Below are 26,488 nucleotides of genomic sequence, written 5' to 3'. Positions count from 1 at the left end.
TCACACTGTAAACGTTGTATTAAAGCTATAAAATGAAACCTAAGGAACTATAAAAGTTATCTAGGCATACGATCTACAAAGGGACAATAATGAGATTGACAGTAGGATAAACATCAGCAACAAGAGATGACACAAGATAATGGAGTATGACATGCACAGTGTTGAGGGAAAGAAGGACTTAACTCAAAATTTTAAACCAAGCCAAATGATCAAATCAAGCATGAGAATGGGTTTTCAGAACAAAACAAGCAGGGTTTATCACCTATACCGCACCATATATGGGAGAACTAGTAAAGGATGTGCACCAGCAAGAAGAAAAGGGGACCAGGAGAGAAGAAGCGAGATGCCAAGAGAGAAGAAATGAGATGCCAAGAAACAATGCAACTACCTCTCATTTTGGACAACTAAAAAAAGAAGGAAAAGAGGAGGGAAACAAAGGAAGCAGGAAGATGCATATTTTATCTACATGGTATACTTTTCTCAGGGCAGAATAATTTCACTTCTCAAAATGTCTTGCTCTCACGCTATGTGCTGTTATTTGGCTCTTTCTGAAAATTGGAACTGCTGGAGGTCTTGAATATTTTTTTCCATTTGAGTCCACACACCGAGTTGAAAGCACACGACTTACTGACTGAATTTGGCTAATTGTGTTGTCTTTAAAACTTCACCTCCTCAGGGTTTGCTCTTCTACCACTGTGATCAATGCCTGAATTTCCTTCCATTAAACATTTAGAGTTGTTCGATACACTCTGTTTTTTTGCACATTGTAATTCGTGTTGGTGTACCATATGTAAGCCAAAGATCTTAGACATCTAATTCAGTGTTTCACAGCTGTTGCTCATCTGTTGATTAATTAAATAATATTCTTATTCATTGGAGTCTATGCATGCGATGCTCACTTTCTAATATCAATGCGATTCTATATGAGTAAGTACTAACTCCAAATATGAGGTCATGGAAAGTGAACTACCTATGGTTTTGTGATTTTTGTGCATGGCACACTCCTGGTGAATGTTGCAAAAACTTTTCTTGAAAGCACACTCCTCCCCAAAGCTGGAGTAATAACAACAAACATAGAAACCTAAAACTGAGCTATATGGAAGAGATAGTTGAGTGATACTGCCAATAGAGCTTAATTTAGAAGAAGAGAAGTCGAACCCCAAACTGAAGAAATATCTATGTTCAGGAGAGTGGAAGGTGGTACCAGAAAACATGTGGATAATAGAGAAATGTGTGGAACAACTTGCAAGAGAGTTTCAGAAAGAGGAAGGAAGTGCTGTAGAGAAGCAGGATGGTGGGAAGTGAGATGGACCCAGAGGTCAGTGCTCACAAAATTGCACCTTTTACTAGGGAACAGCTGGAAGGGGTGGGGGGGAGGGCAAATGAAATTAGCTAGTATAGATTTTAGAAAACATAAAAACAAAAACACACAAAAAACATCCATTGTATGACACCAGTTCATAAAATAAATAGATGTAAAATTATTTATTCCCTACCCTCTTCAACAGAAATGAATGGGTCAGGCCCCACAACACATTTATTCTATTCCACAATGATGATTAGCTCATCTAAACTCCATACACATATTTGACCTTTCATTTAATCTCTACTGCAACAAAGGAGAATGTAGAATAAAATTATATTCCAAATGTCTAATGCCAGACAGTAGTTTTATCTATCAACAAACCATTTGCCAGGTGCTATTTAAAATGTAAAAAAGAACAAGGGCACCTAAATGGCTCAGTCAGTTAAGCGTCCAACTTCAGCTCAGTTCACTACCTCACCATTCATGAGTTCGAGCCCCACATCAGGCTCTGGGCTGACAGCTCAGAACCTGGGGCCTCCTTCAGATTCTGTGTCTCCCTCTCTCTCTGCCCCTCTCCATCTCAGGCTCTGTCGCTCTCTCTCAAAAATAAACATTAAAAAAATGTAAAAAGAACAGGTGTGATTTTCATATCATTCTTCTTTTTCAATTGCCTTTGACCAAAAAGCAGGTCCTGACAATGGGACAAAGGAAGCCGAGGCCTTAAAGGGCAACCTTCGATTAATCAAAGTTAAATTAATAATAATTACAACCTTTCCAATTCAGTCGATGGACAGGAACCATCTCTCATTAATTTAGAGAGGATTGAAATACCTAAAATATCTTCCAAAGTCACTTCTAAAGTCTAATTTTGTAAGCCATAGTGTAATAACTTCTGTTTCCTAGAGTTGGCATATCTGGTTTATGGATACACAAAGGTCAACTTTACAGCATGCACTACACAGAGCTCATATACGACCACTATGCTCAGATTTCTCTCAGTTCTGTAGGACTCACAGAACATTTTACATTTCATATGGTTGTATGGATTCACAATGTTTGTCTTTCTAATTTTATAATATACCATTAATTGTAACTATGGTTATTTTTATACAATGTCCTTAATCAGAATTCTAACCCCCAAGTGTATTGATAGTTTCCTATAGAGAACAGAACTGTTTTCCAGGAATGCACTATGGGGCAATAAGTATGTTTTCCCTGAAATGAATTTTCCTCCCAAAGTGACTATTTTAAAAAGATATGACTAGATAAATTGAAGGTAATGTTACTAAAGTAATTTTCTCAACGTTCAATAATTGTTCACTTTTAATAAACCATGGTTTCCAGTATTTCTATGACTAATTTTATAATTACATAAAACTAGAGGTGTTATTAGAATGCAGATATGAATTAATAAATTACAGCAAACTTCTCACTTGCTCTATGTCTTCTGGGGAGAAATACATTTTGAGAAATACGCAGCTGATTTAAAAATCTATAATGTTGGTGTAAAAACTGAGGATGTAAGTAGGTGAGAACTGAAGTAGCAGACTTAAAAACAAAGTTCTTACCTTTGCCCGATGCAAGGACTGTAATATTATATACACCACCTCTGATGGTGTCTGTCTCTCTGTCCAGGCTTCTGAAAGTTGTGATTGATCCTGAGTTTTCATCAACTGTCACCCACCCTTTTGGATCAGTTAATTTCTTATACCTGTTAATAATGGTAAATTAAAATGACAGAATGTGTCATAGGCCAAATTATAATTCTGGCATCAAAACAAGTTATGAATTTTAAAAACATAGTAAATTTGGAGTTAACTAACAGAGGATACCTTATGCTGCTGCTACTTCTCGTCTCGGGGTCGTATGCTTTATATCCAGGGCTCTTTGTTCCCAATGGTGCATTTTCTTTAATTTTAACGATTTGCACTGCTGGGTTACACTCGGGACCCTCATCCTGATTTTTTACATTAACAGTAACTGTCGCTGTGCTCATGGCTGATCGCGCACTAGCTTCTTTAGAATACGGAGCTTCGTTAACTACACCGATTTGTAGGTTCACCTGTTGTTTTTCTTCATAATTCAGAGGCTACAAAAGCAAGTGTGTTGGAAATCAGATCAAGACATTTAATGTTTGGCCATGCTGAGTGGCATACATAACTAGTGTTGGCAATAGTCCTGATAATATTAAACACAGGCTCAGAATGAGGTGGTGGCTGGAAGAGGAGAATCCATCAACTGATTCAGTATTTGGGTGGAACCAGTAAAACAAAACAAAACAAAACAAAACAAAACAAAACAAAACACAAAACAATATAAAAACTGTTCTTCAACTGCAAGTAATATCAAGGTCCCCTGGATGGTTTCAAAAAGTATATAAGGTTAACACTTGAGAGGCTAGGAACTTTATACCCTAACCAATAGTTATTTTCTACTCCATTCATTCTGGGACAACTTATATCCTTCTGACAATAAAATTATTTGTACCTGGTTTGGGGTAGAAAATGTGGGTCAAATTTTATAAAGTGTTCAGAGAGGACAGAGAGGAAAATGGAAAGCATGTGGACATTACACTGTCTTTTGATAGCTCTTCCATCCCAGGTACTTAGAAAAAAAAAAACCAACTGGAAGCACCAAATATACTGGAACATTTTATTTTATCTTGCCTGATATTAGTTACAATGAGAATGGGTAAAGCCATTCCTACAAGACAGAAATTTTGTCAGGTGTTAGACTTCATAGAGATATGATTCCTTCTTAGAATACCAAGGATTAGGGTTGGGGTTGGATGAGGGAAGAGATAAGATTCAAAGGATATTTCTTTACTCTTTGACATCCAGAAATTAACCCACAAACTGCAGCTAATTTTCATCATTGTAAGAAGAAAGTAGTTGCCATTTTTGATTCATCCCCTTTGTGAAAATGTACAAAAAGGGACACTATGTGGATCCAGGATAGAATCATATTCTAATTAAAGATACAGCAGAAATAAGACTAGGACTGTGTCCAAAGCCAATGGAGCTCAGGTGGCTTTATGGGCTAACTGGCTCCGGAAATAGCAGTGAGCTCTTCTGAGATGTTGCAGAATAGTATTAGAAAGAGGTTTTCAGGTATTTGCATCTTTGAATGGTTGAGGATTCCCATTCTCAACTGAGACGCTAAGGTTGTAAAGTATGCTAGATACAGATGAACAATCTACAAACTCCCTGTGGGTCTCACCAGGAATAAGTCACCATTTGGGAAATTCAGTGAATAAGTGGAGGCTCCCTGACCCAGCTACAGAAAGAATGGGCCAGGAACATTTGGCACCGTCCCCATCCCATGGGCATCAAAGCTGTGCCAGTATTTGAACTGTTAAGAGATGTTGGTGACAAAATGGATTGTATATATATATATATACACACATATATACATACATATATCCACACATATATATGCATACATACATACATATATATGTATAATAAAATATTATATATGTCATATATATAATATTTAAAAAATCATGCCTTTATAAAAGGTTCCCCAAATTGAATATATTCATCCCCATTATAGAAATGGAAAACATGGCATTTACATTTACTTATATATCTACATTATTCCTATATTTACCAGAATTCCCTTCTTTTCATTAAACTCTAGTATGCTAATCTATGATATTATAAACTACAAATAATTAATTTACTAATTTATTCTTACCTTAACCACACAAAGAATTCCTTCATTGGTTTTGGGATCTGTTACAATTTTAAAATTCCCATTTTCATTGCCCTTTAAAATGGTATAATTAGCTCTCCAGTTAGGAGTATTTATTAAATCCTTATCCTCAACAGTAACACGTAAGATTTCCACATCAACTCTATTTTCTTCCACTGATGTCACATACTAAAATAATAAAAAAAACAACAAAAAAAAGGCTTAATTAGTAACTGTAACCAATAAAGCAAGGTAGGAAGTAAACTCAGTTCTTCTAATTTCCAAGGACTACGGTCACATGATTTTAAAACCTGAGTCCAGATTACTGTCATGAGATTGGGGATACTGCGTTTGAAATCATGGAGGATGGATGGAGCTATGCATGCTTACCAATTAACACTGGGTCATACATTTTTCTTTTATTACTATCATGTACTTACAGAAGTACGGGTGAATGTTGGCAAGTTGTCATTTACATCTTCAATATTAATGATGCAAATTGAAGTTGTCTGCAAACCAAAATATTGACCATCCATGTCTTGTACTTTTATTTTCAACTGGTATTTATCAATCAGCTGAAAAGAAAGGATTTAATTATTGCGTGAAATCAACATTATAAATGAAATCTTAATTTGCATTCTGTAATTTGTCTTGCATTAAAAATTTAAGAAGTATACTTAAATTTCATAGTTTTCATGTACTGGCAAAAAAAATTTCCTGACAGTAGTATTTTTCTGTTAATTTATGAAAATAGAGTAGTTTCCCAAATTTACTTTTTTTTAAGTTTTTATTCATTTACTTTGAGAAGAAGGGGGTAAATGTAAGCAGAGGAGGGGCAGAGAGAGGGAGAGAGAGTCCCAAGCAGGCTCCATGTTGTCAGTGCAGAGCCCAAAGTGGGACTCAAACTCATGAACTGTGAGATCATGACCTGAGACAAAATCAAGAGTTGTACAATTAAACAACTGAGCCACCCAGGTGCCACTAGTTTCTCAAATTTAAAGTGCTACTCATAGAATAAAGAAGAATTGGTTTCAGTTTTACTCACCAGAAAGAGAAGATATAGCCATAGCACATTTTAAATTGCCTAGGAGTTAATCATAATCTGTATCTCCTTTCCAAAGTACATTTTTAGGCTGAAAAATACGTGAGTCTTATACCAGTCTTGTAATAATTAGGTGAAATATCCTCCAGTAAAAAAGGTAAATTTTAAATTTTTACACTTATAAAAAGATCCGGAACTGTATTTTTTTTTTCTCTCTCTATGGAAAATGGAATCTAGTTCTTAGGGCTTTCCATTCATCAGGGATTGAAGAAGGCTCAGGTAGAGTTTAAGAAAAATATGCTTCTTCTTATAATGGTTTCATTTATCCCAAGTATTGAAGCATGAAAGGATGAAAAGCAACTTCAATAATAATGCTTTCTGGATGAACTTTAGGAACCTTAGGTTCTATTCCTATCTCTAAAGTAACAAATGGAAGTTGTAAAAGTCTTTTTAGCTAAGTTTTCTCTTCTATAAAATAAGAATACTAATTGTAAAAAAACAGCCAAATCTTCCGTCAAGAATGTTTACTCTTATCTTAATTCTGTCACTTCTTAAACTTTCTTGTCTGTGTATATTTCCTAAAATAAAACTAAAAGTTCTCTATCTCTATGCTCTTTACACTAATAATTTTCCCAATTTACTCTTCTCTCATAATCAATCACATGGGTAGAGTTAAAAATACTGGCCTCATTTAAAAACTCATGCTAGTGTACTTTCAGGAGGGAATAGTTATTTTGTTTGTAGTGAACTAGGATTTATTGAAAATAATCAACTGGCTAATAAAACAAAGAACTAAAGGAAGTTTGGGACCTAAATATTAACTTGTGATATCTTAAAATGGAAGAAAATTGTTACGTGTAAAGAGCTTAAGGGGTTGAAGGCAACAGATGAAAGCTGGAATCCTGGCATCAGTAAGTATCTGCAGAACATTCTTGGGTAAAAACACTCCTAGCCTCCTTCATTAGCTCAGTGTTTTCGACTCACTTATTAGCAGGATTTATTCAAGATTTGATGGTCAAAAGGCTTTGGCTTATAATTTTCTTTTCCTGAGCACCCAAATTCCATGAAGAATCTGTAAAATCTATAGAACTACAACAGTAATTCATTCATTCATTTATTCTGCAAATGATCCTGTTTTCTTCACTGGCACACACTCAGAGTAAAAATAAATGGACTTATAAAAAATAAAATAAAATACAGTTTCAATTAAGAATGTCTTTGCAGATGCAGTAAAAAAAGAATAGTCATTAAATTTTATTAAATTTCAACCCATAATCTAGTGAAGAAGGGGGAGATATGCATAAAGCATTTTTGCTGCATAACACAGGATGATGTTCTTTTCAAGGGAAGTACTTGTGTGATTGTTTATGAACTGAATTAGCTATTTTGTGGATTATTTTTTCAAAAAATATCATTTTTATGGGAAAGACAGCTACAGTTATTTAGACTAGTTTTGGAAGACATCTTGTCATACATAAAATGAACCTGTCACTTCAAGGAAAACAACTATGTTGCCAACGATAAATTGGAGTTTTCAAACAAGAATGAGAGTTCTAGAAAACCTGTATCAAACAATGTGATATCAGTAGAGGTGAGAAGATGATTTTTTTCTATATTGTTTAATAAAATGTGTCAATATATGGAAGAAGGATCTGAACAACTCAGTGGACCACTATTTTCCAAATAGTCAACACATAATGTTACAAAATCATAAATGGGTAAGCTATCCACTCACAGTACAAGATAAACCAATGTATTTTAATGTAACAAAGTACAAAAAGTCATTGATAAGGCTTCAGAGGGCACAATGCATAAAACTGATAAAACTAAACAGTTATGAAACAAAATTTATCAAGTTTTGGTGTAGTATCAAAAAAGTGTAGCCCTAATGATCTAAAATTACTATTAAAATACTCCTCCTTTCTAACTTCATATCATGTTGGATTTTCTTTATATATTTTACCTAAAGCTACATATTATAATAAACCAAATGCAGAAAGAGATATGAGAATCTACCACTCTTACTGGTGAATTTAAACTAGCCAGGTTTTAAAGGCATTAAAGAGACATGGAAAAATGCATTATCATGTCAGTCTTCTCAGTAAATTATTTACTGTTTTGGAAAATATAATCTTTTAAATAAATAAAAATGTTATTTATTTTAACATGCAATATACTTATGATTTTTAAATGGGTAAATAAATACATATTTTAAACTTCTGACAGCTTTAAATACTAATGGAGTAAATATCAACAAATATAGCCCACATAAACAAAAGATCTTTGGAATCCTCAATATATTTAAGAGTGTAAAAAGTCCTGAGACAAGAAAATTTGAGGACCTCTGTTCTAATCCATGAGAAAAAAGGAGAGGAAGAAGAAATGCATCTCGTACGAAGTTTTCAGGAATCAAAGAAAGATCTGACAAACATGTATTACTCTATTTTAAGATTAAGGATTATAAATGTAGTACGTAGGCCAGATAACTGCTGTAAGCATTCAGATGAATAGAGGAGCCTAGGTGGCTCAGTCCATTAAATGTCCAATTCTTGATTTCAACTGAGGTGATAATCTCATAGTTCGTGAGTTTGAGCTCTGTGTTGTCTCTGTGGGATTCTGTCTCCCTCTCTCTCTCTACCCCTCCCCAATTGCTATTTGTCTCTCAAAACAAGTAAAAAAAAAAAAAAAAAAAACTAAAGAAAAGAAAGAATTCAGATAAATAAATGCTTGGTGAAGGGGTGAAGGAAGTAATAGTAGAATAACCAAGTGAATGACTCATTAAAGTAGGATAGGTGAAGTGGAAAGGGACAGACTACAACTAGAAGATAATTTTGGAAGTAACATCAACATGCTTTGGGAAGTAATCTGATCAAGGGATCAAGAGGAGATATCAAATACAATTTTGAGAACATGAATCCAAGTGACAACAGAAAAATTATTAACAGGAAAAAAATTTATTAATGTCACATTAACTCGAAAACATGGGAAGAAGAGCATATTTATGTGGAAAGAAGAGTTCGATTTTAGATGCATATTGCATCTTAGGTACCTATGAAACATCCAAATAAGGATTTCAAGCAATCAAGTGAAAATGGTAAACTAGAGATCAGAGAGATATAAATTAACTTTTCTTTTCATTTAAATAAGGGGATGAATGTAGATGAGATTGTTGAAGAAGAGATGACACAGGCAAAAAAAGAAGCAGTGTTATCTGTAAATAATAAATTTCCGCACATTTCCAAAAGTTTCACTTCTCATATTTGGCACTTTTTGTTCTACTATACCATAATTATGTTTATATTAGGACAATTGGCTTTGTAAAACAAATATTTCAAGAGAGAACAAATTAGCAATTCAAAATTAGCACACTGCAAGGTTAACGATCTCCATCAACACACTTAAAATAATAACTTTTCTAAAATTAGATTCACAGGGCGCCTGTGTGGCTTAGTCGGTTAAGCGTCTGACTTTCGCTTAGGTCATGATCTCGCGGTTCGTGGGTTCAAGACCCCCGCGTCGGGTTCTGTGCTGACTGCCAGCTCAGAGCCTGGAGCCTATTTCAGAGTCTGTGTCTCCCTCTCTCTCTGACCCTCCCCTGTTCATGCTGTCTTTCTCTCTCTCTCTCCTAGAAATAAATAAAAATATTTAAAAATAAATAAATAAATAAAAATAAAATTAGATTCACAACATGCTTTTTCAAAACAATCTACAGGTGCTATACACAGATTTGCGATTAAATGATAATCAGGTTTTGTCTGCTAATATTGATGTTACCTCTCTGTCTAGCTGAGATGATGACGTGGTGATCACGCCTGTAGTCGGATGCATAGAAAACAGTGTGGGTGACGCTGGCATCTGCTCGATGATGGAGTACTTGAGACGCGTGTGCATCGTGTCAGGTTCATCTTTGTCAGTTGCACATACCTGGCCCACGGTAGAACCTACATGTTGAAAAACTCTCTTCAGTATCCAAAACTTTCATGTTTCCAACTTTCCCTTTATTTCACTCCCTTCCATCTACCTCTTAACTTTTGGACCGTTTAATTATATGTCAGGGTAATAATTCCTACATTTGCAGACTTCTATATAAAGTATCATTTCTTTTAAATATCCCAGCATTCTAACATTTTGGAATTTGGTGGCCATATCTGTATTTACTGTATTTAATATATAATTATTATATAAATGTCAATACCCCTCCATTGCCTTTGTATGTCAAGACTAAAGAATTCTATTTATTCTTTAACCTCTTTCTATTTGTAAGTTTCCACTTAAATGGATCAAATGGTCAAAAATGTGTCCAAAATTTTTGGTTTGGTTAGATCTTCTTAGAAGACTCAAAAATTGCATTCTGACTTCCAGCTGAAATGGTTCATTTTCATAAGATTGAGGAACACTTCTATTATTTTCAATGACCTTTATGATTATGCTTAGAATACTGTCAATCATTTAATCACTATGGAACATGAGTAGATCTCTTCAAAGCTAAGACTTCAATTGCTTAACAACTCATTCTTTTTAGAGTATGTTCTCTTAAAAGTATTTATTTTATCTCACACAAGAGGGCAAAATAACTTAGTGAGTAACTTCTCTAGTTTTCAGGCATGATGCTTGGCATTCCAGGTGTATTATGTATCATTTAATCTCCATAACAATCTTGCATATCAATAACCCAGTTTGCTGATAAGAAAACTAAGGTTTGTCAAAATCAGGGAATTTGCCCAGGGTCACAGCTAGTGAAACGCAGAGTAAAATGCCACCCACAGAGGCCGGATTGACAAATGCCTTGCTCTTGCCAGCAAGATACGCTGCCTCTCACTGGCCACCATGAAACTCGACTTAAGAATTAAAACATTAAGTTGCCATATATTAAAGTAGGTACTCACCAACTCTGCAGTTTTCAGGAACTGTAAAAACGTAAGTTGTTTCTGTAAAAATTGGGTAGTTATCATTTTCATCCTCAATTCTGATTAGCAGGGGTAGTGGAAGTTCTGGAGTATATCCATCTGGAGTTGTGGCAAAGGCAATCAGCTGTGAAGAGTAAAATAAGGAAAAAAACAAAATTAAAATATGGTTCACATTTGTTTTGGCTTTAATTTGGAGACCGTTCAGCCTTGCAGTGTGAGTTTCGCCATTTGTTATTGTTTTGGGATGAGAATATAACCTTAATGCCACAAGAGGTAATCAATTTCATGGTGTACTACAGCATTTTAAGTTTATCTTTTGCAATTTTGGTTCCTTCACTAGTGCTGGACGTTTTTCATGAGTGTAACAGCTTTTATTCTTATTGAATTTTATTTTGTTTTTTTATTTTATTGTATTAAGTTTTTTATTTTAATTCCAGTTGTTAACATATAGCGTTATATAAATTTCAAGTGTATAATATGGTGATTCAGCAATTCGATACATTATTTGGTGCTCATTATGGTAAGTGTACTCTTTAATCCCCATCCCCTATTTCATCCATCTACCCCTTCCTCCTAGGCTCTGGTAATTAGCAGTTTGTTCTCTACAGTTAAGAGTCTGTTTCTTCGACTGTCTATCTCTCTTTTTTCCTTTGTGCATTTGTTTTGTTTCATAAATTCCACATATGAGTGAGATCATATGGTATTTGTATTTCTGAGTGACTTATTTTGCTTAGTATAGTACTCATTAGCTCCATCGATGTAGTTGCAAATGGCAAGATTTCATTCTTTTTTATGGCTGAATAATATTCCATTGTATATATCACTCTTCTTTATGCATTCAGTAGATACCTGCGCTGCTTCCACAAGTTTCAGTATTGTAAATAAAGCTGCTGTAAACATAGGGGTGCTTGTATACCTCTGAATAAGTGCTTTAGTATTTTGGGGGTAAATGCCAAGTAATACAATTACTGTATTGTGCGGTCATTTTATTTTTAACTTTTGGAGGAAGCCCTCCCCTCCCCACAGTGGCCACAGGAGTCTGCATTCCCATCAACAGTGTAAGAGGGTTCTCCTTTCTCCACATCTGTGCCAACAGTTGTTTCTTGTGTTTTGATTTTAGCTACTCTGCCAGGTGTGGGGTGATAGCTCATTGTGGTTTTGATGTACATTTCCCATTTGATGCGCACTGCATTTGATGAGTGATGTTAAGCATCTTTTCATGTGTCTATTGGCCATGTGGATGTCTTCCTTAGAGAAATGTCTGTTCATGTCTTCTGCTCATTTTTTAAATTGAGTTATTTGTATTTTGGGTACTGAGTTTTATAATTTCTTTATAAATTTGGATATTAACCCTTTATTAGGTATGTCATTTGCAAATATCTTCTCCCATTCAGTAGGTGACCTTTTAGTTTGTGGATTATTTCCTTTGCTGTGCAGAAGCCTTTTATTTTAGGGGATCCCAACAGTGTATTTTTGCTTTTATTTCCCTTGCCTTAGGAGACATATCTAGAAAAAAGTTGCTTTGGCTGATATAAGAGAAATTACTGCCTGCGTTCCTTTCTAGGATTATTATAGTTTCAGATCTCACATCTAGGTCTTTAATTCATTTTGAATTTATTATTTTGTATAGTATAAGAAAGTGGTCCAGTTTCATTCTTTTGCAGGTAGCTGTCCAGTTTTCCCAACACTATTTGTTGAGGAGATTGTTTTTTTCCCTTGGATATTCATTCTTTCTTTGTCAAAGATTAACTGACTGTATAATTGTGGGTTTATTTCTGGGTTTTCTGCCCTATTCCATTGATCTATGTGTCTATTTTTACGTAAGTACAATTCTGTTTTGATTAGTACAGCTTTGTAATACAACTTAAAGTTTGGTAATGTGATGCCTCTAGCTTTGTTTTTCTTTTTCAAGATTGCTCGGCTATTCAGGTCTTTTGTGGTTCTATACAAATTTTAAGATTGTTCTAGCTCTGTGAAAAATGCTCTTGGTATTTTGATAGGGATTGCATTAAATCTATAGATTGCTTTACATAGCACAGACATTTTAATAATATTTGTTCTTCCAACCCATGAGCCTAGAATATTTTTCCATTTCTCTATTATTTTGTTTTGTCTGAAAGTTTTAGGTGCATGGAATTTAAATATAACTTTCTGGATCTTCATTAACTTTGGATTCTTAGGACTCCAAATTCCCCAGGTGCAATTAACTAGAATCTTATCTTTTATTCTACTAATTAGGATTTTAGGCATATTAGTAGTTATATTTAGATCATTCTATTCATAAGAATTTTTAAATTTAAAAAAGGAAAATCAGAAATAAAGCAAATGCATGGCTATACATTGTATGTGGAATGTAATTTAGTTCTTTTACTTTTCTAATATGAATTCTGATTCCAAGTCTTATAACAGCTCTCAGAGAAAGCAGAATATCACAGATTCTTAGAAGGCTGGGTTGTAGCAATTCTATGCCTAAATATTTAATTTTAAGTTTGCACGTCTATTCACTTAATTATGTTTACTGATGAATAATTAATTCCTCCAAAATAGATGTAAAATAATTAAAACTGAAGTAAGCAAAATGACCAGGTCCTGTTGGGAAATTAATACATTAGGTTAAATTCTTCTATATTAATGCTCATGCCACCATGGGAAGTGAACCAGACAATGAAAAGACTGGATAATCTTGGTTAAGCACTGTCCACACTCCACTGGACACCACAAGTTAACTTTCTCTCATTGCAAAAATACTGAGGTCTAACATCCAAACTTCACTGACCTCCCATGATATCTCTCTGTACCATAAAGAGGTTCACAGACCTTTTATGCCAACTGAATAACCGTTCTTCAGATTGGTATTCCCTTGTTCTTTTGAAAAAAAAAGAAAAGAAAAGAAAAGTTAAACTATCATACCAAGACCTGACCTAAGAATCTAATGTTCTTTATTCTATAAAGCTTTTTCTGTTTCAAGTCTGGGCTATCAGATGTAGCCAGAGCATAGATGATGAACTCAAAGAACAGAAGAGGGTAAATGAATTGAGAATGAGATGAAATAGCCAAGTTAAATAATTACTAATACAATATGTAACCTTCAAACTTTACCTCAAAAGATTCATACTGCTCGCGATCCACAGGACGAGTACAAAACAGGTTTCCAGTATCTCTCTCTACATAGAATAAATTTGTAGGTTCTCGATCTACCCCAGGTCCTCTTATAGAATAGAATATAGTATAGTTTTGTGCAGTGTCGGATTGAATCTAGAAAGTAGAGATTATACACATAAGAGGCAAATTTTTATTTCAGTAAAACTTTCATCTATACATTCATGCAACATGTTGCCATTTTTGTTGCAATAAATAATTGCCTTCTTTAATTCATTATCATGTATGAATAAAAAACAGGTAATAGACTAAGGAAACCTAGTAACTGAGAAAGTTCAAGAGCAAGGTGTGAGAAAAACAATGTAGTAGTGTCTTAATTTTCCAGAATAACTAGGGGCGCCTGGGTGGCTTAGTCGGTTAAGCATCCGACTTTCGCTTAGGTCATGATCTCGCGGTTGGTGGGTTCGAGCCCCACGTCGGGCTCTGTGCTGACTGCCAGCTCAGAGCCTGGAGCCTGCTTCAGTCTGTGACTCCCTCTCTCTCTGGCCCTCCCCTGCTCACGCTGTCTCTCTATCTCTCTCTCTCCTAGAAATAAATAAAACATTAAAAAAAAAAATTCAGAATAACTGAAGAATACTTAAAGGATAAATGGTGTCTATGTGGACCAAACATTAAAGTCTTTAACTGTCTTAAAGTATTCTGAATACGAAAAATTACTCTTTTGTCAATTTTTAAAGCTTGAATTGTTATCATATATAACATAGCATTTGAGATGCTAGGTTTAAAGTTACTGTCATCAGGGCAAAAACACAAAAAATGCTTTCCTTAATTAGATTTTATTATTTGTCAGCATCTTATTTATTATAGAAGCTGAGGAGAAACAGTGGGGGGGAGGGGAGAGAATAGAAATGATGTAATATCCTGACAGGTATGATATTCTGGTACTTGATTTAAAAGCAAACTTCTTCCCAAGTTGTTTTGATACTCTTACTAAGATCTTGACTATATATCAGGATGACTAACATAATTATTTTTAAATGACTGCTTTCTCAACTTTAATATGCTCTTCTCTCCGCTGCATTAAATTTGTTGGTGGGATATAAAAAGCTATAAAGAGACAGAAAATGTAGATATAGTCTGATTTAAGCAGCAGACTTGGGAATAAACAATTAACAAGGAAGATATATGTGTCTTTTCCCCTTCATGGCGTCTGCCTTCTTATCAGCAATTTTATGTTCCTTAATGGAAGATGTTTTGGGATTTCTAGACTATGGTCTGTGATCCCCTCGCTAACATGAAAATTCATTAAGGAACCATGTGTTTGAGAGTGCTACATGAGTTTTACAATTTCATAAATGGGCTTTGTGTCACTAAAACGTCAAAAAAGTATATGGAGGTATAAAGATATTTATACCCATATATTGAAATGTCCAATACAGATACTCATTCACTCATATATTCAGACACAACTGTTTTTAAAATAATTGCATATTCATTAACCAAAATTTAAAAAATAGAAACCATAGCTTTTCACAGTGAAAGGAAAGTAAATTGTACCTGTTGAAGAAAAAGTGGGAAAGGACCCAAGGAATTCTCCTGCATTGAACAAGGAATAGGAGCCCATCTTCTCTTGGCACGTCTTAGAACTTTCTCTCCAGAATGCCTCTTCTTCAGTACCTACATTTAGAAGACAGAAAAAAAAATAATAAAGTCAACGATTACTATATTCTTAAACATTGAAACTCTGACACGTCTCTCATGGGGATTAACTGGGAAGGTGTAAGACCATGGTAGTGCTTGAAAACCAAACTAAATGTCAACACAGCAAAAAGATAACAAAGAGATAATGGTCCTGTTAACCACATCAATCCTCCTGAGGAAATAACTTGATAAGAATATGGAGGAAAAAGAGATGGAATTGGAAGCCTAGAAGCAAAGTTAAAACAAAAACAAAAATAAAATCAACAACACTATTGTTGCCATATTGTCATGCAAAACGATGGGAGGAGAGAGATGCAAGGAAAATGAATGAAGTGGGTGGCCTCCTAAATCTAGCATATGCACCTTCCACTCACCAGCAACTAGGAAGAGCCAGGGACCAACAGAGAGATCTGTGTCAGAAGGAGGACAGAACAGTGGTGATAACTCCAACCGCTGCAGTGACTAATGGCCAGTGGTTGAACAGAAGTCATTTGGATCGTTGGTGTCATACATAATACAATAAGCACGTGCGAGGTCGGAACCTCAGCCTAAAATAGTCATCAACTTTGTAAGCCTGCAAATTATGCTAAGATAGATACATAAGACCTCCAGAGTCAGAGTTGCAAAACTTGTTTTGGAAATCAGCTCTACAGGAAAGATCAAGGCATGCTTCTCTGTGTCTGACTTCAAGTTCTCATGCTGCAGTATCCCAATTTCTCCTTTTATGTCCCAAATAAAAATTATAACTTGGAATAACTGATATGGCAAATCAGTTTCCGCCATTTGAACACTGTTAAGTTGTATGATGGTTTTCATCTTTCATCAAGGAAAATCATCCCACATTGTTTCTATTTCCACATCTTTCCTGGTAATGTTACACCTGCAGAAACCAATTAATTCATTATACTGCATGTTTATAGTTTGTAATACCTTTGTTTGACGCTGTAAAAGGACAAGTATTTTCTTTTCTTCTTGGTTCTCAGTGTTGGAAAGTAATATGGTAAAACTCCTCTCCTCTGAGGACAAAAGCATAGCATTTGTTGTATAGATTGAACCATCTTCTAAAATTTGGAAGTCAGGATCACTTGAATGAATTAGATTTGCAGACTGAAAGCACTCCTTCAGGTTAACTGCAGAAAATATATACAGCAATCATTTGTAAGGTAAATCAAAATAATATACTAGTTTAACAGTAATCTATGCATTTGGGGGTGGGGAGCCAAGCCTTAAAATTAATTACACTGACACTTGTAAATGTTGCATTTATAAAAGTACGCATGAAACTGTATGATGAAGTAAGTTGTGCATAAACACAGATATCACTTCTAATACCTACTTTATATCCTTCTACAAAAGAGACATTTGTCCTGAAATAAAGGCACATGAGTTCCGATGTTTGAATATGTGAATCAACACCAAAAAGAGTTTTTCTTTATTAACTGAAATTAGCTATAGAGTAACACATGAGAGAACTTAAGTTAAACAGAATCTAGAGAATTAGTCGGCAGCTATTAAATTAAAATATTTCTTAAGATGCTGCATCTACCGTTAAAGAGTCATCATATTCTCTGTTCTCACTGGTCTGTTCTTTCCTTGCACATGTGAGTTATGTGAAAAAAATTAATTGATAAAAAACATTATGTGGAAATAAATATCAGCAAGATGCCAAAATGCTTTAGGATTAAAATCCAAAAACAATACCTTTAAATCTAAGAAATGGTTTCAATACTATTTCTCAGTTTCACAGAAATCTGTTATAACATTTGCTATACCCTTCATCTAGTATAAATATCAGTAATTATTACTCAAACTAAACCTTTTTATCTATTTCACATCATCATGTTTTCCAATAAAGGACAATATTCCTTTAACTGGAATGACCATATGCATATATGTATCACAAATGATAATGTATTATATCATTATTAACCATTAATTCCAATACAGTTATCCTTCTAAAAATTACATTAATTTTACAAGATCATACCAGGTTAGGGTTTATTGCACATTTTGGCAGTTTCTTACCTCTACCAACAAATTTTTCAGCATCTAGTTTGGAGGGAACATGTAGTATGACTTTTTTGCAGGCATCACAGGCAAATGTTAAGATCTAAAATACCAAATCAATATTACACATTATAAAAAGATCCTTCTAATGTGTGCACAGCTTATATAAATTAGAAATTGGCATAATTAGAAATTAGTTTACACAACTTGCAAAATAAAATTTAAAAACATACATTGTGGTAAAATCAGAACAAAATTGTATGGAGAAGAAGCATAAAACAATAATAGATCAAGAGTCATGGCTCCCTCCTTCACAAAGCATGTAAACTCTAATAATTGCTTACCTTCTCAGGCTTTGTTTCCTATTCTGCAAAAGGAGTTAATAGTAACTTCACTGATTAATGGCAACCAATGTGAGAGAGCACTAAAAACTTAGTAAGGCAGCACCAATATGTGAATAGGAAAGAGAAACAAAAACAAATTTGCAGAGCCAGCAAAGTATTTATTTCAATTAACTGTCAATTGTGTATGAGCTACGATATCAAATCAAAAATATCCTAAACAAAAACCAACACTTTAAATTTTTTTAATGTTTATTTATTTTTGAGAGAGAGAGAGAGAGAGAAGTGCAAGACGGGGAGCGGCAGAGAGAGAGGGAGACACAGAATCTGATGCAGACTCCAGGCTGTCAGCACAGAGCTCAAAACTGGGATTAAACCCACAAACCGTGAAATCATGACTTGAGCCAAAGATGAACACTTAGCCTACTGAGCCACCCAGGCAACCCTGAAAACCCAACGCTTTTAAAGAGCAGCATCAACTCATTTTCATGGAGCCACAATGAAAATGATTTATCTATGAAACCATATAAACAACAACATAACTTTGAAACATGTATTTGTTTTGAAGGTATAACTTCTCATAAATGACCATTAAGGTCATTTTACAAACTATTTCACTTAAAAATTTTTAAACGTGTTAGTGATTTATGGTATCCATTTCCAATGCTATATATATTTGAACCCACTGAAATTTAATTTTGTTCTCTCTAAAACTTTACAAAACACACTTCTGAAAGATTCACAATTTTTTCCTACAATTTTGCAAAGCTTTTGATCAAAAGCAAGACAACTGACAAGCACTGACACTGTATTTAGAAAGGCTATAAACATAAATTAAAATAATCAAAATGTGGATTAAAATGTTTATTTCTAATACACATTTTTATTTCTACTGCATATTCCAAGACACATTTAATTATCCAACTCAAATTATATAGGAAGGATCAGAGGCAAGGCAGAAATTACATTTCATTTGGAAATTAGGGATGGATTGGAAGTTAAAAGATGAGAACAATGTTCACTGGCTGCATCGTCTAGAGAGAACGGAAGTAGAATGAGACACGTGAAGAGTGGTTGAAACCCGAGTCCAGCTCAGGGTGGTTGAAAGCATGCTTCTACTTATTCATTCAACCAACTTTCACTGGTTGCTTCCTAAGTGCTAGGCAGTCTTCAGCAATGAACAAGGCACATTCCTTGACCTCATGGAGATTATCTTATAATGACAGACAAAAAAATAAATACCCAAAGGTCATACAATGCCAAAGGCACATAATGCATGAAGGTCACATAATGCCAAGAGATAAATGTTATGAGAAAATTAAAGCAGGGAGAAAAGGTGACAAAGGGAACACCAGAGCGTGAATGAAGCAACCAGTTCATCAATGGGAGAGCAAAAACCAGAACAAAGATCCTGGAAAAGGATTTTATGTGGTGCATTAGAGGAACAAAATGGTGGTCACAGTAGTATAGCACAGTGAGGGAAGAGTGATGCCCAGAGATATTAGAGACAAGCATGGGTAGATCACATAGAGTCTAAAAGTAGAAGTCTAAAACTTCTAGACTTGTACTACTTTTAGAAGTGTAGATTTTATTAGTGTAAAGAGAAGCAACCACAGGTTTAGAAGATATGGAGAGGGGTGCCTGGGTGACTCAGTTGGTTAACGGTCTGACTTTGGCTTAGGTTATGATCTCAGGGTTCAGGAGTTTGAGCCCAGCATCTCTTCAGATTCTGTGTCTCCCTCTCTCTCTGCCCTTCCAGCACTCACACTCTGTCTCTCAATCTCTCAAAAATAAACAAACATTTAAGAAAATGTTTTTTGTTTTTTTTTTTAAAAAAAAGCTGCAGAGTAGCATAAGGTGGCGAGCATTTACATAGACTCATTCTGGTGGCCCTGTGGGAACTGACTATAGAGAAACAAGAGTGGAAACAAGGACACCAGTTGGGAGGTTCCAGAAGAAATCTAAAAGAGGGAGGATGGTGACTTGGACTAAAGTAAAAGCAGCAGAGAAGATGAGCTATGGATTAAGATAGCTCTTTAAGATAATACTTTAGAGAACAACATTGTGGACATCCATTTATTCATGAATTTAACTCATAGTTATTGAATGCCTTCTATGTACCAGACACAGGGCAGTAAACATGATCCTTGTGAAACATTCAATTCAAGGGCAAGACATAGTCATAATTTCAATAAAGTCGGATAAATGTTCTGATAGGGAGGTACAGGGTACTATGCTGTCGCCTCGTGTGAGAGCCAGGTGAGGTCACCTGAAGAGTGGCTGTACATTAGCCATGACAAGAGGCAGATCTTTATATGTTCCAAACACAGAAACAGCATATGTGAAGGCCACAGATGACACAGATCTGAAGACAAAATCTGGAAAGTCTGATGCTTACAGCACAAGAGGGACAAAGTTTAAACTGGATTCAGAGAAGTAGGTCTGGGATAGATTCTGAACAGTGTTAACAAAGTATGTGGATCTTTTTTTCCTAAAGATAATAAGAAACTAAATGTTTGTTTTAAGTAGATAAATTATACTAGCAGTTTTTTATTGGAATAAGTGAAGTCTGACCCATGTGAAGAATGGATCAAAAAAACAATTCTCATTTCCAATAATGGCAGCTAGGTCATTCAGGAAGAAAACAAACAAATAAACCACCATGCCTAAACTAAAAATGACGGGTACATTTTAAGTTTATTTTATTTATTTTAAGAGAGTGTGCATGCACAAACGGGGAAAGGGCACAGAGACAGGGAGAGAAAGAAAATCCCAATCAGCATGGAGCCTGACACAGGACTCAAACTCAGGAACCATGAGATGATGACTTGGGCTGAAATCAAGAGTCTGAGCCACTCACGTGCCCCGACGCACAACTAATCTGAAAAGATCTGACTCCTGGTTTTTTGCCCTCAACAGCAGAGAAGAAAATCAAAGCACAGGCCTGCCTAAGATCTAAGAGCTGCCCACATGAATCTGGGACCCCAGTGTAAAACGTTTGTTGTAGAGGTGAGCCAGCAGTAAACATGTGTGACCCACATTCAAATTACTTGCTTGGTCTGGGAACCTCAAGCCAGTAATTAGTTTAAAGAAGGCCTGGCATGTAATCACTACTATAGATGCTGAAAGGCATTTGACCGAATTCAGTAACAATCCTTAAAAAGCCCCCTAAAATAGAAATTAATAAGTACTTCTTCAATATAACTTTTATATTATATTATAATCACAATATCTATGGGAAAATATTAGCCCTGTCTCACTAAATTCAGAAACAAGATAGACTTTCCATGGTCATCGTTTATAGTTAACATCACATTAAAAGACACTAGACTAGAGGGTGATATATATATTGGAAAGGAAGAAGTAAAAAACAATTTCTATTTGCACTTGATATTGACATTTACCTGGAAAAGTCAAACAAATCAATCAATAAATTATTATAAAACAGTAAGAGAATTTCAGTCAGGGAGCAGAAATAACTGTTAGAATACAAAAATCATTATTCTTCATACACATAAATACAACAAGTTAAATAATAAAATGGAAGAGAAGAAATCATTTTCAAAAACAATAAAAAGTTAGAATGCTAAGGAGTAAACTTAACAAGAAAGATATAAAGCCTATTTGAGGAAAATCTGAAAATATTTCTGAAAGATGCAAAGGTAGACTCACACAAAAAGAAAGATTATTTTGTACAGAAAAAACTCAACATAAATATATCAATTTTCAGGAAGAAAAAACCACCATGCCCAAACTACAAATGATGGATACATTTTAAGCTGATTTATTTATTTATTTTGAGAGACAGTGAGCGTATATGGGCGAACAAGGGAAGGGCACAGAGAGAGGGAGAGAAAGAAAATCCCAAGCAGCATGGATTAATTATAAGTTAAATTATAAATTTCATGATCCCGATAAAAACCCTTACAGTACTTTTTTCTGGAACTAGACAAGCTGATTCAAAAGGTCTTAAGGAAAAATAAATAATTAAGAATAGACAGGAAAATTATGAAAAAGAAAACAATGAAAGGATATTAACCCTGGCAGATATTTAAAATTTTATAAAGTGTCAATAATTAAAACTGAACTGTTGTATGTGAATAGACAGAAACATACTAGATGCATACAAACTGGAAAAGTAAAATTTACAAAAAGTAAAAGTTTTTATTTGCATTTTTTAACTGTATACAGTTCATAAATGTTGTAACTTTGTTACGCTCACCAACAATTTATCAGAGTTCCTATTTTTCTACATTCTTGCCCACACTGTCTTGTCAAACTGTGGATGCTTGCCAAATGAGAATGACACCTTGATGAAGTTTAAATTCGTCTTTTCTTATTATGAGTGAGGGTGAACCATTTTTATAGGACACTTTTATTACTTTATGGGAGCTTTCCATGTTCATGTTCATGCTGGACTACTTGATTTATAAGAGCTCTTTATATATTACTAGATTCACCTTTTAAAATATGATCTGCAAATCTTTTTTTTTTACAATTTATGAGTTACCTTTGACTTCTCTTACAATGTTTTTGTTTGGTTCAGTTTTTTTGCCATGGACAAGTGTTTATGTATGTGTGTCTTAATATAATTGATTTACATTATTTATAATATTTATATTTATATTAATGACTAAAATGGAATGTAATTGGTTTTATCCATACTAATAAATGGATTTTGAAATCTAAGCCATGTGAACCATAGAGAGGCCTTCTTGACTCCAAACTTAAATAGGAATTCACTTATGTTTTCTTCTACTATCTCTATGNTGTGTATGTGTGTGTGTGTGTGTATATATATATATATATATATATAGTCAATGATGGGATATGCCATCCGTCATAAAATTGCTTTCTGTTTAGTGAATATACAACCTTTATGGAGGTGAGAAGGAGTTGGTAATATCTACCAAAACAATACAGTCATTCGTACTTTTGTCTGGAAATCCCATTTCTGGTAATCTATCCTATTCATATACATGTCGATACATGAAATGACATATATACACTAATTTATTCACTGTGACATTATTTGTTTTGTTTTGTTTTTTTAAATTTATTTCTGAAAGAGAGAGAGAGACAACGTGAGCAAGGGAGGGTCAGAGAGAAAGAAAGGGAAATACAGAATCTGAAACAGTCTCCAGGCTCTGAGCTGGCTGTCAGCACAGAGCCCAACGCGGGGCTCGAACCCACAAACCGTAAGATCATGACCTGAGCCAAAGTCGGACGCTTAACCGACTGAGCCACCCAGGCGCCTCACTGTGACATTATTTGTAATATAAAAAGTAATAGCAGGAGTAATGGATACAAGCAGGGATATCCATATGATATTTCTGAAGATAGACTTAATGGGACTTAATGATGGATTTGGGGCGGGGAACAGTGAGTAAGGAAAATCAGCTTCCAGGCTTCCTACCTGAGCAATAAGGTGTATAGTGGTGTCATTCATTGAAATACATGACATGAGAAGAAAAGCAACATTGTTTGAGAAGATGATAAATGCTGTGTCATACATCATACTAGGCAGATATAAAGACTTATTGTTCAGTGAAGACATCCCAACTGACAAAATAAATGTAGGATAAGCAGGCACCTGTATGACATTTCACAGACAGGACCTAGAATATGGAGTATGATTCCGAGTGATCAGGAAGGTCAAAAGCAAAGAGGAGTGAATTTCAATAAAGACGCAATACAAAGTGGAACTGTATAAGGAATGGTTTATATTTAGCAGTGGAGATCCCTTATGACCTCAGACATACTGCAGCTTCACTAGGTGTTTAGGTAGAGACCAGAGTTCGAGTGACTAAGACATGAGCGCGGTGAGGCAATATTAGGAAGTGGGGAGAAGCTGATTTGCGGAATGGTGAAGGATTAATTGGGTACACGAACAGGAGGAAATGTAAAGGGTATTCCCCCCGTGAATAGGAATTATTCATTCTTATTTAATAATACCTTCTTACTCAAATGCTCTTTGCACATCTGTCACCCTTGAGGCTCACAACCACAAGCACCATCCGAAGCAGGCAGGACTTTATACAGATACACACACCTGAGAATCAGAACAACCTAAAGAACTCACACCACGCCTTCCAGCTAGAATGTAGCAGGATGAGGGGTGCACTCAGAGCCAGCACTTTTTTTCCTATCTACCCCACTTCTGGCCTATCCGCCTTTGAGACTAAGAAAGGCCAAGAAATGAGGATTTTTCACCTTTAATTTATTCACTTTATCGGCTTTCTTCTAGAAAGGATCTGAGATCTCATGGAGAAAGTTTTGTGTGTAAGCATATGCAAAGCAATGCTATTTATTGCCCATGCCTATTATTGTCCATGCTTAATCACCTTCTTTCCTTCAAAGAAGATGGCTAGTGGTTTAAAAAGTGGCAATTTTATTAGGGATCTAACCAAAAGTATTTCTTTGTCATCAACTACATATTTTGCAACCGTTATTTACTCTATTCTTGGTTTTCTCAACAGTAAAATATTAACTGCTGTGCACCTAGCTTTTTCTATGATACTGATGTGCCCTGAAAATTTAAAAGTCCATACAATTTCTAGCGTAAGATGTTGTAATGATAGTACAATTACAATTTCACGACTTAAAAATTTAAGGAACTCACTGCAAACTAAGAGCGACTGAGAAGCAAAATTACCCGAGTATTTCAGCCCCCAGTCCCAGCACCAGAAGGAATCTTCCTGTTGTCTTGTTCTCCAGGTTTGTCCCCTTAACCTCCAAAGGACTTGAGCTCCAATGTCTGGGGCTCAACGTTTTGAAAGGACATTACCGAGTTAAGTACCTTTTGCCACCTGGGCTTTTTAATGTTTCTCATTGTAGGGGACTCAGTAGGGGACTCAGGAAGACCGATCTGGGAAACCTCTGATCCCAAACTCTCTCAGGGGCTGTCCATTCGCACTAAATTCCTGAACCATCTGCCACCCATCCCCGTCGCCTCCGTGGGAGGCATGGGAGGCATGGGATCCCACTCTTTGCCAGGGAAAGGGACTGCCCCTCGCCAAATAAGGCCACCCCCTTTCGCTCCCAGGTTTGGGTGGGTGGGGTCGTTGCAACTATGTTCTTTAAAGTGGGAAAGAGGTTACGGCGAGAGGGCGTAGGGGCAGAAGAATCCAGACCCGAACGAATATTTCCCTAAAGATGAAGGCGATGGCAAGGGCACACTCGGACAAGCAATGGAAACTATACAAAGGGTCACCTAAGGCCCGCCCATCTACCGTTTCCGGCTGCAGAGGGTCGAGACCACTGCCCTACTCTTTGTCTCTCTCTCTCTCTCTCTCTGTCTCTCTCTCTGTCTCTCTCTCTCTCTCTCTCTCTCTCACACACACACACACACACACACACACACACTGAGAGATTGAGAGCAACCCCTGCAAAGGAGCGCACCCTTTGACCCTTGGGCGCGCACTTTGGGTCGCATCTGCCCAGCGCTCGCCCCAGCCGCGTCGCGAACCCGGCGCCCCGGCAGAAGAGGACCGCACCTTCCCGAGGGATTGCCGAGGCCGGGAGAAGCGGCGCTCCCCGCTAGTACCCAGAGGCCACGGTTTTGGAGAGGCGTCTGCAGCTGGCGCCTGCGTCTCTCTCTGTATCTGCCGTCGACACTCCTCCTCTCCTGGATCTCGGCGCCCAGGTCGCCAACCTCTTTCTGGCAACCCTCCCCCATTCCAACAACTCCATTTGTCCAGCCAGCCCGCGACCCATTGACCCCCGCTTTGCCCTCCACCCCCATCCGCCCCTGCTCCCTTATCCGGAGGAGACCCCTCCCGGGAGCCGGCAGCCGGGCGGCCACTCACCGTGAGGGTCAACAGCAGTTGCCGGCAGAGGGCTCCGCTCCGGGAGCGAGTGGGGCGGTCTGGCGCCATGCGAGCACTCGGCAACAGGTCACCCGCGCGGCTCCGGGAGGCCGGGCTCGGCGGGGCCAAAGGCCGCGACGGCAGTCGGGCAGGGCCGGCCGGGGAGGAGGGGTGCGAGGCACAGGAGGAGGTGGCGCGCGGGGACAGGCGCTTTTCTTTCTGGCTTTCGGTAAAGCGCCTGCCTCGCACCCAAGGGGCTTTTCCTCTGGCCCAGGGCGTGGCTCCAGACGCGTCCGAAAGACACCGGTCGGCTCCTCCTTGGTATGTTCTTAAGTCTTCATTTCTTTAAGAGCGCAACAGGTGGGAACTCCCTCTCGCCGCCACCCTTTTACCTGCGCTAGGTGTTTCTCAGCAGCGGACGCCACCTATATGCCCCACGTGCCCCCCCGCGCCGGTGTCCGCCTGGAGGATTAGCTGCTGGCCCTGCCCAGCAGAAGCCCTGACTGTACAAAGACTCACTCGCCGGGCGCGCCGGGCCGCGGGAAGGGGGCGCGGGCCTGGGCGCCCTCCCCCGCCCCGAC

At 36.7% G+C, this 26,488-nt stretch overlaps 1 protein-coding gene across 2 annotated transcripts in view; it reads right to left on the bottom strand.

The window, feature by feature from the left end:
• DSC2 (desmocollin 2) overlaps positions 1-26,413 on the bottom strand; it is a 37,875-nt gene extending 11,462 nt beyond the window's left edge. Inside the window, exons 1-11 of one of the 2 annotated variants that reach the window (XM_077753842.1) lie at positions 25,908-26,413; positions 17,777-17,861; positions 16,682-16,881; positions 15,608-15,727; positions 14,051-14,206; positions 10,931-11,075; positions 9,819-9,985; positions 5,443-5,577; positions 5,006-5,191; positions 3,139-3,395; positions 2,875-3,017 (exon numbers count right to left, since the gene is read on the bottom strand). In XM_077753842.1, the coding sequence (XP_077609968.1) occupies positions 2,875-3,017; positions 3,139-3,395; positions 5,006-5,191; positions 5,443-5,577; positions 9,819-9,985; positions 10,931-11,075; positions 14,051-14,206; positions 15,608-15,727; positions 16,682-16,881; positions 17,777-17,861; positions 25,908-25,976 (1,663 nt within the window). In that variant the 5' untranslated portion in view covers positions 25,977-26,413. The remainder of the gene's footprint in view (positions 1-2,874; positions 3,018-3,138; positions 3,396-5,005; positions 5,192-5,442; positions 5,578-9,818; positions 9,986-10,930; positions 11,076-14,050; positions 14,207-15,607; positions 15,728-16,681; positions 16,882-17,776; positions 17,862-25,907) is intronic. The other variant, XM_077753841.1, reaches the window with a different exon arrangement.
• Between the last annotated feature and the right edge of the window lie 75 nt (positions 26,414-26,488).

Source organism: Crocuta crocuta, unplaced genomic scaffold, assembly GCF_008692635.1.
Source record: "Crocuta crocuta isolate KB4526 unplaced genomic scaffold, BGI_CrCroc_1.0 scaffold231, whole genome shotgun sequence".
Lineage (NCBI taxonomy): Eukaryota > Metazoa > Chordata > Mammalia > Carnivora > Hyaenidae > Crocuta > Crocuta crocuta.
This window is presented reverse-complemented; position numbering and strand designations above follow the sequence as displayed.